The 14,828-nt window shown below is 37.4% G+C and overlaps 2 protein-coding genes and 1 long non-coding RNA gene across 4 annotated transcripts in view; 1 reads left to right on the top strand and 2 right to left on the bottom strand.

Annotated features, from left to right (window-relative positions):
- The window catches only part of LOC106920973 (uncharacterized), a 16,080-nt gene extending 12,164 nt beyond the window's left edge, over positions 1 to 3,916 (bottom strand). Inside the window, exon 1 of the long non-coding RNA XR_015765181.1 lies at positions 3,379 to 3,916. This is a non-coding gene — a long non-coding RNA (uncharacterized LOC106920973). The remainder of the gene's footprint in view (positions 1 to 3,378) is intronic.
- The window catches only part of LOC106911994 (organic cation/carnitine transporter 2-like), an 11,066-nt gene extending 5,362 nt beyond the window's left edge, over positions 1 to 5,704 (top strand). Inside the window, exons 6-10 of the mRNA XM_088012182.1 lie at positions 409 to 506; positions 1,999 to 2,213; positions 2,306 to 2,488; positions 3,942 to 4,077; positions 4,683 to 5,704. Of these exons, the coding sequence (XP_087868308.1) occupies positions 409 to 506; positions 1,999 to 2,213; positions 2,306 to 2,488; positions 3,942 to 4,077; positions 4,683 to 4,770 (720 nt within the window). The 3' untranslated portion in view covers positions 4,771 to 5,704. The remainder of the gene's footprint in view (positions 1 to 408; positions 507 to 1,998; positions 2,214 to 2,305; positions 2,489 to 3,941; positions 4,078 to 4,682) is intronic.
- LOC106912062 (solute carrier family 22 member 4-like) lies at positions 4,528 to 14,828 on the bottom strand. Of its 2 annotated transcripts, none has more exons than XM_088012185.1 (11): positions 14,408 to 14,828; positions 13,346 to 13,528; positions 11,906 to 12,009; positions 10,912 to 11,066; positions 10,657 to 10,828; positions 10,403 to 10,529; positions 7,682 to 7,779; positions 6,673 to 6,887; positions 6,331 to 6,513; positions 6,110 to 6,164; positions 4,528 to 5,251 (listed from the first exon to the last, which is right to left on the bottom strand). In XM_088012185.1, exons 1-11 carry the CDS (start codon positions 14,639 to 14,641, stop codon positions 5,182 to 5,184), a joined length of 1,596 nt encoding a protein of 531 aa, XP_087868311.1. In that variant the 5' UTR covers positions 14,642 to 14,828; the 3' UTR covers positions 4,528 to 5,181. The 2 variants fall into 2 exon arrangements, with proteins under 2 accessions (XP_087868311.1, XP_087868310.1); XM_088012184.1 differs by having other exon boundaries at positions 6,110 to 6,245; positions 14,408 to 14,827.

The raw sequence follows: 14,828 nt of genomic DNA, 5'->3' as shown, positions 1-14,828 counted from the left end.
CTGGTCTCAGTATTGTGTAAAGTTGAAAAAGGAATAATTAACAAATAATGAAATTAGTTTCCTCTGTGCAGACACTGGCCCTTCATTTTCCTTCTTATAAAAATACTGCAAGACCCTCAGCAGGGTTCCAGGAGTTTGTTTGATAAAAATGTGTTAATGCATATTCTAAGTACTTTTTGTTCTTTAAGGAAGATGCAAAAACAAGATGTTGTAGAATTGTTTCTGATTGTTCAAGCTGTGAGAAAAACGTTGCCACTTTCAGCAGACTTGTAAAAAGTCCAACCTGCAACTACTGGAGGTTGGCCAAAAGTGGAGGTATGAAAGTTGCCAAGACTGCTAATCAATCACAGTAATTACTCTCGTGACATTGCTATTTTCTAAGCATTTGTTGTTCCTGCTTTCTCACAGAATGAAGGCAGGACTGGAGAGACGAGAGTGCACAACATCTGTGACCTTCTTCGTTCTCCAAACATCCGATGGCTCTCTGTCACACTGTGGCTGGTCTGGTTAGTCTGACATTTTCTCAGCTGAACATGTTGCTTAGCAAACACACATGCAGAGCTAGTACACTTTACACCTGTCATCTCAAACTGCATTCCTTGAAGGCAGAAGTCCTGTGACTTTTATTTGTGTCCGTTGTTCTACACTCTTGAATTAAATGTCTGAATTGCTTCACTAGCATGCAGTCAGCCTCTGCAAAGCTAATAATGGAGCCAGACGCTGAAGCAGAGAAACATCTAAAAGTTGCAGGACCAGGCCTGCAACTTTAAATGCAGGACAAGTCCTGCATCTCAAACTCCTCTTCTTAAAGGAGTTTGAGATGATTCCTTAAAACACACAAAAATTAAAACGAAATTCAGTCTTGCATGCACTGAACTAGTTTGTCTCTTAAAGCGTCACATTCAGTGCACCTCAGTCAGTTGAATGTAAACACACTTAATTGTCTTGATGCCTGTGGCAAAGATACAAATCTGGTTTTGATTACTAACAACATGCTTTTACGTGTCTGATCCTGGAAAGGCTCGTCGTTTTATACTTTTATAAACCGACAGCAGACTCAGAGGTGTGCTCTTCTTTCACAATATTACCTCACCATCTTGTAAGACAGAACTTTATGCATCATCAGGTAATTCAGTCCTGAAACCTTTAGATGTTTCTCTGCTTCTGTCTAAATAGCTACCAAGACTTTTAGAAGTTACAGAACTTCCAATAGGCATTAGAAAGTCCCTTAGCTTATTTTTTCTGGCTGTAAGCAAATAAATGAACACAGTGGTACTTCTGGACGTTCTCCACCTGTTGCGGCTCACTGTAGGTCAACTGTAGTGAAGCTGCTATAGTTTTCCTTCAGTTACAGGTCAGACAAATTGTCAACAAGATATAATATCCTGCACAATAACTACAGGAAACAGCTAGACTCCCATCACCATTTTGTTCCTCTTTCCAACCTTGAGCATAAATAACCAGACCTGTTGGTCTACATTTAATCTCATTTGCATAGTTTCCCTTTTACTCTTAAAACTTAAGAATCATAAGGAACACACATATCCATATTTACAGCATAATTCACACAGTTATTACCAGTTACCATCGCTGGTTCCAACTGATTAAAAAGTGTTAGTATTGCAGAGATTTGTTTTTATCTTTTTGCATGTATAGATTAGTTGTCATTAAAAGACCCCGGGCCCCAACGGGCCACAACTTTGAGATCCATTCAGGACCCAACCTTTCTTTAAAAACAATTACCAAAATCTCACATTTCTGCAGCGTTCTTGATCATTCTTGCTAAAACATAAACCCTCATCCTCAAATATCATCTTTGATTTTTCCCAACCTTTCTTAATACTTTGCTTTCCTAAACATTTTCATCCCTTGTGTTCCTCTTCACTACATTCTTAATTCCTGACACACCTCACAATACTTCAAATCCCATTCTACAGACATTTTTCATTATTACTTTATTTTGTAGTTAAAAACCTAAATGATTTGTGCTTCTAACAGGAACACCCTCACCATCGCCTACTACACTCTCTCCCTGAACACGGCGAACCTCCATGGAAATCCGTTCCTCAACTGTTTCCTGTCTGCTGTGATGGAGATCCCAGCCTACGTTTTGTCGTGGGTCATGTTCCGCTGGTGTTCCAGACGACTCAGCCATTTCTCTGCACTTTTTACAGGAGGATTCTTTATATTCGTCATACAGTTCATCCCAGGACGTACGACGTCACAGCTTGTACATCTACATTAAGCTTACTGTGTCAGGATTACATATCAAACCCTGACCAGTTTTATATTTAATTTCCTGCAGACCTAACTGCTCTGTCCATAACGTTTGAGATGTTGGGGAAGTTTGCGGTGTCCACTGCCTTTGCCGTTGCGTACGCCTACACTGCAGAGCTGTACCCCACTGTGCTGAGGAACACGGCTGTCGGCGCCTGCTCCACGGCCTCCAGAATTGGCAGCATTATTGCTCCATACTTCATTTACTTACGTAAGTACTATCATATTCCCTGAGCCTTTGAGCAAAACAAAATAACTAATCCTTGAGTTAAGATGCCTTGAACTTTGCCTTATTATGGAAGGTCAAAACTTTGGGGCTGAAAAATATTTGATTCATCACATTTTTAAGCGTACATATGGATTCGGCCTTCTTTGACCTTAAGTCCTGAATAAAATCTAATAATTCACTTAATTGTAAACAGAGTTCACCTATTTACACCTCTGTATATTTCCAGCTGTCCTGTGAAAGTGTCAGAGTTTTTTAAGATAATATTAATGCATAAAGAACAAGGAACAAGCCAGAAGCAGAATCAGATTATAGAGCAGCAGCTCAGTTGGTTCAGAGTTCACTGGTTTTACTGGTTTAGCCAGACTGTAACCTCCAGAAGTGACTGGATCAGTTCACAGTTCCAGTTAGACTCCAGCTTCCTCACACTAATAAATCTGTGTTTGTTCTTGATGTCTCCAGATTTATTCTGACTGGGAATAAAGGATAAAAATATTCAGAAAAGACCCTAAACATGCAGCCAGAACGACAACAGGATGGAAAATATAAAGGGTCAACATTTTAGATGCTCTTCAGCTTAAATACACCAAATCAAATAGTTTGGTCCTAAAAGTTGGACAACATCACAGTTGTTTGAAGTCCATGCTTTAAAAAAAAATATTTGTGTTATCCCAAAAGAATGCATTGAAGTTTATGGTTAGAATAACATGTTGTATCAATATTGGTGCAATAAGAAGCAAAGTTATGTGCCTCACATATTTAGCATTAAAGTTAAATAAGATTGTAGGGAGAGTGACAAACTGGAAAAGAAGAGCAGAATACTCAAAGCTCAGTTGGTTCTTTTGGACAAAGACACATTGACATGTCGAGCTCACCTGGTGTTTCACTGAATGGAAGACGGCTCTCGTCTCAGTCCTCCAACAGATTCATGCAGCTCTATTGAGTGGAAAACTAAATCAGTTGTTTTAATGTGGTTTCATTCAGAAGGCTGTTTGTTCGCTGACTTTCTTCTTCTGCAGATTTCCTCTGAATTTTTACAAACATATGAGGCCCACAGCTGTAACTCATCAGACAAATTCTGGGGCTTGCACCTGCAGAAGGTGTGTGAGCTGCTTCAACTTAAACATTAAAGCTGGAGTTCAGCTTCAACACTTCAAAACACAGATACTTTTAATCAGATATGTAACTGTTTCATTCAAACCTCCAGTTTGGCTGTGAATAAAATGTGTCTGTGAAGGCAGATCGGCATTCACAGGCACATTTTTGGTCTATTTTGTCTTGATCTAAACTGTGTTTCTTTGCAACCTGGCAGAAAAATGACACATTTAGTTTAAAAAAAGGCCCTGCCAGAAATAAAAGTATACCTGAACTGACACACTTTATGTTTGCTGTTTTACATTAGTTTTTAAATATTCTGTCCTCTGATGTTACACCACAGGAACCTACTCTGTATCCCTGCCGTACATCATAGTGGGAAGCCTCACAGTTTTGACTGGACTGCTGAGTCTGCTCCTCCCTGAGAGCTTTGGGATGCCGCTGCCTGACACCATCAGCCAAATGCAAAGGTTTCCTGGGTAAAAAATCCTCCTGTACATTTATGACTCTACATTGATTTAGATGCTAAATCAATTTAAAAAAGCAGATTTTTCTTTACTAAAATATTTTATTTATTTTCGTGCATAAAGGTATGAGCTTTAAATTTCACATGCACAGACACTTTAGGTGTTGGAAAGTGTAGCAGGAGTTTAGCACCTGCAAAACATTCTGCTCTCAGTGTGGTATAATAATACCACAGATAGACTGCAGAAAGTTTAATGATGTAGAAAAGGAACTTGAAAACAAAGTGTTAGAGGTGGCACTTTCACACCTCTTTGGCAGATCAGAAACAAAAAAATCTTTGCTCTGAAAAAGCAGCTTGTCCAGAAAGTTAAGTGGAAGGAAGAGGTGTGACAGAGAAACATGCATAAACACCTGGAATGACTTCAGGGTTGCGAGAACTGTGAAGCAAAGCCAAACTCAAAAAGTTACATTGTCCACCATTTTATTGCAATTCAAGCTTCATAGAGAGGTTTTACGAAATGCTGATTTAAGTTCCCAGTAGATCTTTTGTAACTATTATTATTTAAATATCAGTGTCAGTAATCTGACTGAACAAACATGCATTGATTTTATCTTCCAGATGTTGCCAGAAAAGACCATACGTCCTCTCCAACACTGAGGCAGAGGAAATCGCTGCTGAAGAAAAGTCTCCAGCCAGACAGCTGTAAATTCTGTGGAGTAAAAACTGCACAGAAAAGATGTAAAATAACACAGATTCAGGTTATGGAAATCTGCTGTTCTATACATAAACAATAGGTTTACTTAAAGGGTCTTCTAATTCTGAGGTTGCACTAGACATTTTGTTAAAAAAGACAAAAGAACAGTCCTTTCTAAATCCTTTCTCCTCCCTTTCTTTATGTACATAGAGTAACCAACTGAATATGTTGAAGTGATGAACTCAGGGAGAACTAAGGATGACATTTCCTTAAGTTCACAAATTTTAAGACACAGAAACTTTAGTTTAACATAAACAGCAATAAAACTATTGAGGAAGGTGGGATGTCCAATGTAATTCAGAAGAAATCACTTCTGGAAATGTTGAAAAAAACAGAATTTAAAGCTGAACCAGCAACACTCAGTCACAGAGGACCGTCTGGTAACACGACTGGCTCTGAGGCTTCAGCTTTTTGGATGCAGGGACATTTGGTCCTGTGGTGGAAAAACAAGACAAGTGAGCAAAAGCAAGATGAGTTCACCATATGACACACACACACACACACACACACACACACACACACACACACACACGTGCACGCACACACACGCGCGCGCACACGTACACACGTTTCTGTGAAAGTTTGCGACAAAATTGCAGCCAACATTTAGAGATGGAGCAGCTAGTAGTTGTTTACATCACACCCTGTGCTCCAGCGCCATCCACTGGTTGATTCTCATCATTACATATTATCAACTGAGTGTGATGCAAATTTGTTAAGTTACAAATATCTAAATAAAAAAGCAATTTTGTTATTTTTTCAGTATGTGTCTTTATGCCTCTGCTTGCCTGTCAGTTTGGTTTGAGGATTAAAAACCCTGCATGTTACATTATACTGCACTGTATTCTTGTGTGGAAGAACTGGTCGAAATACAGTTGAAACCAGATTTTTGCATATTTTTCTTCCTTTGGGCATTAAGTAACTATATTTAAGGCAGTTAATCCGGTTTGCTTGTAATCAGTTTATTAAAGCTGAGATGAAGTCACAGCTTTTTTATATGTCCAAAAGGTAAATTCACAACAAGGAAGTGCACAACTTTCCATCAAACTATTGTGAGATGCTGCTGGAAGCAAATCCAGTTTAAAGGCAGATCTACAAATAATAAGGAAAAGTCAACTTTTGAATCTAAAGAAATTAAAATGTTGCCTTTGTGTTTTGTATTATTTTGGTTTAAAATTCAACATTTCAATAAGAAAAACTTTCAGTGTAACTGATAGAGTTACATCACTTCTTAAATACTTACTAAATAATTTAGAAACAGTTTAAATTAGGTAAAAACCTGAGTACATACGTTTGTCTTTCATGCATTTGTTGAAGGGTTTCAGGCAGCGGTTGCTTAAAAGTCTCTGGAAGAAAAAGAGCAACAACGGCAGTAACAGCTCCCAGAGAGCCAATAGTCACATAAGGCAAGTAGCTGAAGTATCCACCTGAGAAGAACAAGAGAGAAGAGTTAGCACTCATAAATTCTTTCAATTCAGGTATTTCTAAGGGTTCAAACTCTCATTTCCTCACCAAGACTTAACAGAAAAGGACTGATGCAACTTCCAGTCCTGGAAACTGTGGTGGTTGTCCCTGTCGCGGTGTTCCTCAGGGATGTTGGGTAAAGCTCTGTGGTGTAGGCGAACATCAGGGAGGCTCCAGTCGTGAAAGCGTACTTACCCACCATCTCCAGCGCAAGAGAAACACCAAACAGATCTAACACAGGTAAATGGTGTTACGTTTGTGGAATAAAACACATTTTAGGCATGAATGTTTCTTACTTTAAAATATGAAACTACTAATTCTAACTTTTACAAAAAATTTCTTAAACAGTGCTTTAGACAACCATAAACCCAACCACAACTTTTTACTTACCTTCTGGCACCAGTAGTAATATGAACAGCGGCAGAGATCCAAGGATCAACGTCCCAGAGACAGAAAGTCGTCGGGGAAGGAATCTGAGTGCGATCCAGCTGGAGACGTATGCAGGGATCTCCACTACTGCGGCGATGAAGCAGCTCACGTAGGGGTCAGCGTGGAGCTGAGCCGTGTTAAACGACAGACTGTAGTAGCCAGTCGTCATGGTGAAGCTGTGAAAAAGCTAATCTTAATTTATTTTTATATCACATTTAAGCAGCAAAGCAGTTCAAAGTGCTTTACATCATAAAAACATTATACAGTAACAGATTATGAAATAATCTAACATATTGATCAATGTTCCATTACAGATGGATTTTTAGCCTTGATTTAAAGGCTATAAAATGACACTATGTGTCTGGAAACAACATAATACCCCCCTTTAAATATTTGTACATGGAAAATTCACCTAATAGTTCAAATTTTATTATTATTATTATTATTATTATTATTATTATTATTATTATTATTATTTAAACATAGTGATCAAGTCAAGTAGTTTATTTGCATTGCATATTTCAGCAACAAGACAAATGTCTCTAAAGGACCGCTTATTTACTTTTTTCCATGGCATAAAGGCGTCTACCGTATTTTCCACACTATCAGGTCCACTGGATTATGAGGCGGACTGTCCATGAATAGTCTATTTTCGATCTTTTTTCATTTATGAAGCGCACCGGACTATAAGGCGCATTAAGCGAAACAAAACGGATAACTCAGTCAGTCAAAGCAGTATTACTCCACTCCTGACTTCTGTAGCCGTAATGTAACTAAAACATTTTGACTGAGCGCAGTGTACCACACAAAATCATTTCAAGGCCAATAAGCACAACCAGAATTAATCCATTTTATTTCACTAGAGGGCGCTGTTTTGCCCCAGAACAACATAAAGGCGCGCTGTCGGTTTTGACCAAATTAAAGGCTTTAAAATGCGCCTTATATTCCGAGAGTTATAGTAGGTACTCACTGCACCAAGCAGAGGACGAGAGTTGTGATTCTGATCCTGCTGTTCCTGAAGAGGCCCAACATGCTGCTTTGTTCCTTGTCAGATTTTGTCTCCTTAACCTGCAGAGACAGAAAACATAAGTTATGGAAGAGATTTTAAATTCAGCTTCTGTAAACATTTTCAACTTGTGGTGATGTTTACACATCTTGGCAAGATTTCATCATGAGTGTTCGATTTCTGAAGCATTCATTCAAATTGTTCATTTTAAGCTCTCCGCTCAATTTTTAGAATGAACTGTCAACAGAATTAGAATCCAGCATTTTATTTGTCATTGTAGATTTCTTGACTGTTACAATATTTAGTTTTAGCCGTTTCAAACTTCTGAAAGTGTCAAAGAAAAAAACAAAGATTGAGTATTGGTCATTTTGAACCATCGCTATACTTCACACATATCACAAAACTCATCCATTTACATACTAAACAACTTGATAATTATTGCAAAATACCAATAACAGGGGTACAAACTGGAAAAGAGGAAAAAGAAACTCCAACTTGTTTAATTCAAAATTTAAATAAAGAAACTAGTTAATTTTTTCTATTCCTGTTTCACCTTCAGTCAAGGTTTGTAGGGTTTATTTTTTTTTTGTTTGCTGCATTATTGCTGAATTGCAGTGATTTTTTTTTTTTTACATTGGCCTGGGAAATCTTCATTTCACATCATGTAAAGTTAAATGCTGAACTCTTTGAAAGAAAGGATTTCTGATTTGAACCACAGGCTATGTTTTAGAGTACATGTGTCAAACTCAAGGCCTCATTTTATGTGGCCCGCCCAGCATTTTATAGGCTAATGATTGACTTAAAATAGATTAGACTTAAAATAGATTTTGAGCACGAATTGACTACAAACTACATCTCCCACAATGCATTCCGATTGTTACCAGCCAATATTACGGCTTCTCGCCACTAGAGAGCAGCAGAGTCGCCTAAAGCTGCTTATTGATTTTCCCAGCAAATAAAACTGAGACATCGGCAGGTCGCGCTAGACTTTTTTTATTATCCGTTATCTAGACCGACAACATAAAAAATAAGTAATTAAGTATTGATTTTATTTTTTAGCCAAGACTGTCTCTGCTAATGACATCTTCAATAAATTTTTTGATCCCAGGCTTAGTTTATGGACTGAACAGATGTCATTATACATTTTGACCTGTAAATTTTATTTTATTGATTTTATTTTTGAACCATTAATTTTTAAGTGTTGATTTTATTATTGAAACCTTATTTATTGTACAGTGTTGATTTTATTTTTGAACACTTATTTATTTTGAAGTGTTGATTTTATTTTTGAACCATTATTTATTTTGAAGTGTTGAATGTCTGAAAGCCCTTACACATGAATTGCCCCATGTGGGGTTTGAACCAACAACCTCAGCATTACCAGCACAGTGCTCTAACCTGCTGAGCTAACTCACCTACCTTACATATTGTTGAGTTTCCATGGATTTAAGAAGAACTTACATGATCTTACCACAATGAAGAATTGATAAAAGTGCTTATATTCTAATGTTTTTCAAAATAATATACATAATATTTTATTTTCCAGAGATTTTGTATTTTGAAGTGTTGATATTATTTTTGAACCATTTTTAATTTTCAAGTGTTGATTGTATTTCAGAGATATTTTTTATTTTAATGTGTTAATTTTATTTTTCAACCATCTTTTATTTGTAAGTATTTGTAAGTATTGATTTTATTTTTAGCCATTTAGCCAAGTCTCTGTAGAACCATTTGTCTCTGCTAATGACATCTTTAATACAATTTTTTGATCCCAGGCTTAGTTTATGGACTGTAATGTGAAATTAGGCACAAGTATAAGCTTTTGGATCATCTACCAGGAACAGTGGAAACAGCATGAGTTCCTGTAGTGTAGTGGTTATCATGTTTGCTTCACACGCCAAAGGTCTCAGGTTCGAAACCAGACAGACATGGTTTTTGTAGGTTATGCATCTCTTGGGGTGCAGTGAGACAAGAGCCTTCCTCTTTTGTGATGGTTCATTTGCCAATCGACTTCAATGTAGACTTCTTTGAAATCGAAGCTACTTTACTTCAATTGCCAATTGGCAGTTCTATGGCGTAATGCACATGTCAAACTCAAGGCCCACAGGCCACATGTGGCCCCCCAGCATTTTATAGGCTGATGAGATGATATTCAGAAAGGGTTTTTTAAATTAATTAATTTCAGTTGCCTCTGAGACTAAATCTTTGCTTAAAGTCTATAATGTCTGCCCATGTGACTTGTTTTTATCATTTGTTTTCTTACCTTTAAACACTGATTTAAATATTGTAATTTTTAAACGGAGCAGTAATTTTACATCCTTGGAACCTCAAATGTAATATTTAAAACTTCAATACATAAAATCAATTATTTAACATTATGAAGTGTTGTTTAATGTATTTTTAACATTGCATTTTTATACATTTATGCTAGGGCTGCCCAAGTCTAGTTTTCCAGAGCTACCATCTGCAGCTTTAGATGCATTCCTTCTCTAACACACCTGGACCATTGACTCATTATAAGCCTCTGAATGAGGGAAGTCAACCTTTTGTCTGGGGTGTTTTAGCAGGGATGCACTCCTGATTTGTACCGTCAATGTGGCCCGTTGAGGGGGGCCAATATGCTGAAGTGGCCCTCTGTGAAATTGAGTTTGACACCCCTGTTTTAGAGTTTGAAGGGCAACTTACACTGTAAGTTTCAAAGATGACCGTTGGAGCTTGAACTTTGTTCCATCGAGCAGCTTTTCTGATTACAGCCTCGGCTTCCTTTACTCTGCCTCGAGAGAGAAGCCACCGAGGAGACTCTGGGAGAAGCCTGCTCAAAATGAAGCAATCCACAAACAGGATTAGACGGGATAATTTCACTAAAATGCAATATGGTTTTCAAGATTTTCAAGTAACTTGTTATAAATTCAATTTTAAGGAGTTTTCTTGTAACCTACCACCAGAGGGGGATGTAGGCCAGACAAGGGAGAGAGAGAGCCATGAGGAGAGATTTCCAGTCCCTCAAAAAGTAAGCGACGACAGAAAGCAGAACGTATCCAACAGCAAAGCCTAAGCATGTGCCCATAGACGAATAAAGGATACGTACGTTACCAGTCAAAACCTCAGCACCTACAAAACGAAAACAGGAAAACTATTTGGAACATGATATAATATATAGAGAATTGTTTATGTGTTAAAATCATATTCTGTACCAAGAACTAAAGCTGCAACAAAGTTGGATATTTGTCCCAGTCCATTGAAGAAGAGGAGAATGACAAACATGGTCCATGAGGTAGAAAAGACTTGAGCAAAGGTAAATATTGTTTGTGCAGCCATCGTTGCAAATAGAATAGGTTTCCGTCCATATCTGGAGAAAGAAGGAAAGAAATTCTCTTTAGGTCCTAAAACAAAAATTAAGGCAGAATAAACACTTTTCAAATAATTTTTTCATCATAAAGCATCTTTAACACAGTAGGTGATTTCTACATCTTTTAGAACAGAATACTTCTGTGATAATTATGTTTACTGAATCTTTTTGACCTTCAAATATCTCAGCAGATAAAAATTAACATCCAAAAATGAAGCTTGTGAATAAACAAGAATAAAATGCACCTGAGTGTCTTTATCTGTTACATTTTTGGTTAAAATAGTTTTATTCTAGTAAAGTAAATTGTGCAGATTTTTTGTTAAGAGTAATGCCACTTCATAGTTATATTACTCAACTAAAAGTAATAAATACATTACAGCAAAACTATTCCTGGAATTAAACTTTTCCCCCAAATTCTAACTGCAACTGAATAAAAGTACTTAGTTTCCACCCGTCTCTGTATTTAGCCTCATATCTACCAACTCTTATTGCTTATCTGCTCCTAAAGTAGATAAAGACACATGCCACACTTTTAAAACAAATTATAATTTTTACTTTTGTTGTGAAATATGTATGCACAATTTTGTATTAGTCTAACCACATAAAATCCCAAGAAAACAAAATGATGTGTTTATGGGTTTCATCTGACAAAATGTGAAAAGGAAGTATGGATATTTTTGACAGATACTGTAATTAAACCCACTGAACTGTTTTAGGTGTCAGAGTCAGAAACCTCAGAAACCGGGAAGATTAAAACAAGCTTTTAAAACATATTTCAGAAACAATCACTAAACTGGATGTGCAAATCTGCTTTAAGTTAAAAGTAAAAGTTGCTCTACCTGTCTGACAGCTGCCCCGAGAAGAAGGATCCAACAAGAACTCCAATAAAGAAAACTGAAGTGGTAAACGGCTGCGCCCACTGGTCACTGCACACCAAGTCAAACTGAAAGATGTAATTTATTTAAAACCCCACATTGAACAAATGGTATAATCTCTGCTCAGTACAGCTTCACATATTTCTTCCCATTTCTGTGGCTCTGTTGTAAGTGGTGGCAGCTGCCCATGATATTCACGTCTGTTTTCCCTGCTGCTCGTTTCCTAATGAGGTTCTAGTGAAGCATTAAAGTTCACTCAGATTTACAAACAATGCTTCACAAGAAGACAAGAAGAATTTATTTTAGAAATCCTAGGAAACATCATTATTATCATTATGCTACATACTATGAAACATTCTACCTAAAAAAGAGTGAACTTTGTAAAACCATCAGGTAAAGTGCGTCCCTAACTCTTTGTGTTTGCACAGCTTCCCAGTCGTCATCATAAACAGGTGAAAGAGAGAGAGAGAGAGAGAGAGACAGAGAGAGAGAGAGAGAGAGAGAGAGAGAGAGAGGGAGAGAGAGAGAGAGAGACAGAGAGAGAGAGAGAGAGAGAGAGAGAGAGAGAGAGAGGTTATCTCCTCAGCCTGATGCACAAAAGTTGCTTTGCTAAGATCAATTTTGAAGGTTTTCTTTCATATTTAAGCTAATATCTGATTGGTCAACACCAGTTAAACTCTTGCCTGTGATTATGAAAAAGAACTTAGTTATGTAGTTTTCCTTTTAATTCTCAAGAAGGGAATAAATGAAATGACATAGTGTTTTATTTTGACACTCAAAGATGTTCGGCATCAAATCAGTAATTTCCTGTCAAGCACACATTCACACCTGATGAAGCTCCTGGACTGTAGCCACAGCTGCCCTGGGGCAGCCTGGCAGTAATACAATGGAATAACATTGAAGATTTACTAAGTTTTCTTACGTCTTAGATTGTTACAAGCAGCATTTGACCTGCAGCTGTCCTGTCAGTGAGAGATAAATAATTTCAATAACCCAGTAAAGAACTCGTTATTCCTTCCTGCTTTGTCAGGATTTATGAAATATTCCTGCGGCTTGCTTTTCTATTTACACAATCTCTGCTTGAGCACACTATAAGAAAGGCAAGGAACATCTCATGAACAATATTTTGTATCTCCTTCAGTTTGAAAGTAGATTTTGAGGTTGAATATTGCTATCTTTCCATAAATACTGAGATTAAAGACTATGCTTGTGATAACAGATTGCTGATCTGAAGCTGAGAGAACTGAAGGGCCCAGTACGGCCGGATATTTAAACATGTTTCATGTTACAGAACACAGCATGACAGACAAAAAAGACAGGATGCAAAGGTAAGCTCTGTCTGAAGTTCAGATTCATCAGGGAACAAGTAGGTAAGACAAAAACCAGAAAAAAAATTGCATTCACCTCTGTCACTACAGTGGAGAGGTAAACGTCTGTGCTGTAGCTCCAGCCGTCCACACATCGCTCCTCCTCCAGGTCGGTGAGGTTGACGTCTCTGCCAGGAATAAATCCTCGATCAGAGAGATTCTGGACGACATCAAGTCTGTATCTGCTGCATCTGCTTAGTTCTTGTTTTCCATTCAGCACCTTAGGAACAAAGAGAGCAACATATGCCAGACATCCAGAGTTGTCACTTTAAATTACCTTTAAAAACTTAAACAGAACTTTAAAATAACCTTAAAAACACAGATCAACTACACGATGTGTAAAAAGTCTTGCTTATCCACAGACAAAAACAAAGTAAAATAAGCAGGTTTTATTACTACTGTAATTAAAACTTGTAGACTCCATCACCACCAATGTCTTCTGTTTTTGTTGCACGTAAGTGTGCCAAATTATGAAAAAGAAATTTTATATCAGACAAAGACTAGCACCTCAGAAATAATTTGAAGCATGTTTACAATAATACTTTTAACTGGTAATGAAAACAGCTATCCAAACTACACTCTATGCCAGTATGTAACTGAAAAATTAGTTGGGTTTGACATATATTTTTTAAATTCACGTTGTACTTGTGAGCAGAAATGATGTGGACCTGATTGTGACTTACTGCAGCATCCTGAAGACATTTTTCCACCCTGAGGCCATTTGCAGTTGGAACTGCTTCTCATGAATTCCCTAAGCATATTTCTTAATGCTGAGTTCTGCAGTGTTTCAGATGTCGTCTTGAATGCTTTTGTGACCTTAATGAGTTGACAATAAACTCTGAGTAATTTTGGTATGGCCGCTCCTTTTAAGAAGATTTCCCCACTTTACCATTAATGGATATTGGCTCTCTTTGCGGTTTGCTATAGAAATGAAGCCTTAAAATGTTATTTTAACCTTAAAACAACACAAAACACAAGAAACTTGTAAAGGAACAACCATTTTTTGTTACAGCAACTGTACACTTTCCTTCATGGGAGGCAAATTACTGCAATAAAATTAAATATTGTGTATTCTAGGAACCTGGATGAGGTGACTTACTGTTTTTGGTATAATGCTTTTCCTCCACTCCTCTGAGAAATTGAGGTCCGGTACGAAACAGTGGTGATCTGGTACATCAGTCAGAAAAACAAGATTGAAAGCACCGAATCCATTGGGGATAATACTCGCACAGAGCAAAAAAAAGACGGCTTTTTGAAAACATCCCCACTGATCCAAAAAAGCAACAATCTCCTCATAATCTTTCATTCTTAACTGATTCTTTTCCTGAGCCATCTGCCAGTCTGTTCTCACCACAAAGGCTAAATGCTACATAATCAAGTGGCGACAGGTAAAAATTGTGCATGTCATGAATAGTGTGGAAGTTCAATTGAACTACCTTGTAACTGAACATGCAAGCTCTAGTAAAATCATGAATAGCTAGTTGTACCAGTTCAAGCAAGGATCCATGGTAAGAAGCTGT

Source organism: Poecilia mexicana, unplaced genomic scaffold, assembly GCF_051168715.1.
Source record: "Poecilia mexicana isolate PSO_F unplaced genomic scaffold, ASM5116871v1 scaffold_14, whole genome shotgun sequence".
NCBI lineage: Eukaryota > Metazoa > Chordata > Actinopteri > Cyprinodontiformes > Poeciliidae > Poecilia > Poecilia mexicana.
Note: the sequence above shows the minus strand (reverse complement) of the source record. Positions and strands in the feature narration are given on the sequence as shown.

Excerpts from the sequence above, each read along its gene's own strand:
- LOC106912062 (XM_088012184.1), bottom strand. The coding sequence starts at position 14,641 with ATGGCTCAGGAAAAGAATCAGTTAAGAATGAAAGATTATGAGGAGATT. Across the intron at positions 13,529-14,407 it reads AAAGCATTATACCAAAAACA|GTGCTGAATGGAAAACAAGA; the intron begins GTAAGTCACCTC and ends TTTGTTCCTAAG. Across the intron at positions 5,252-6,109 it reads CAAATGCATGAAAGACAAAC|GACCAAATGTCCCTGCATCC; the intron begins GTATGTACTCAG and ends TTTCCACCACAG.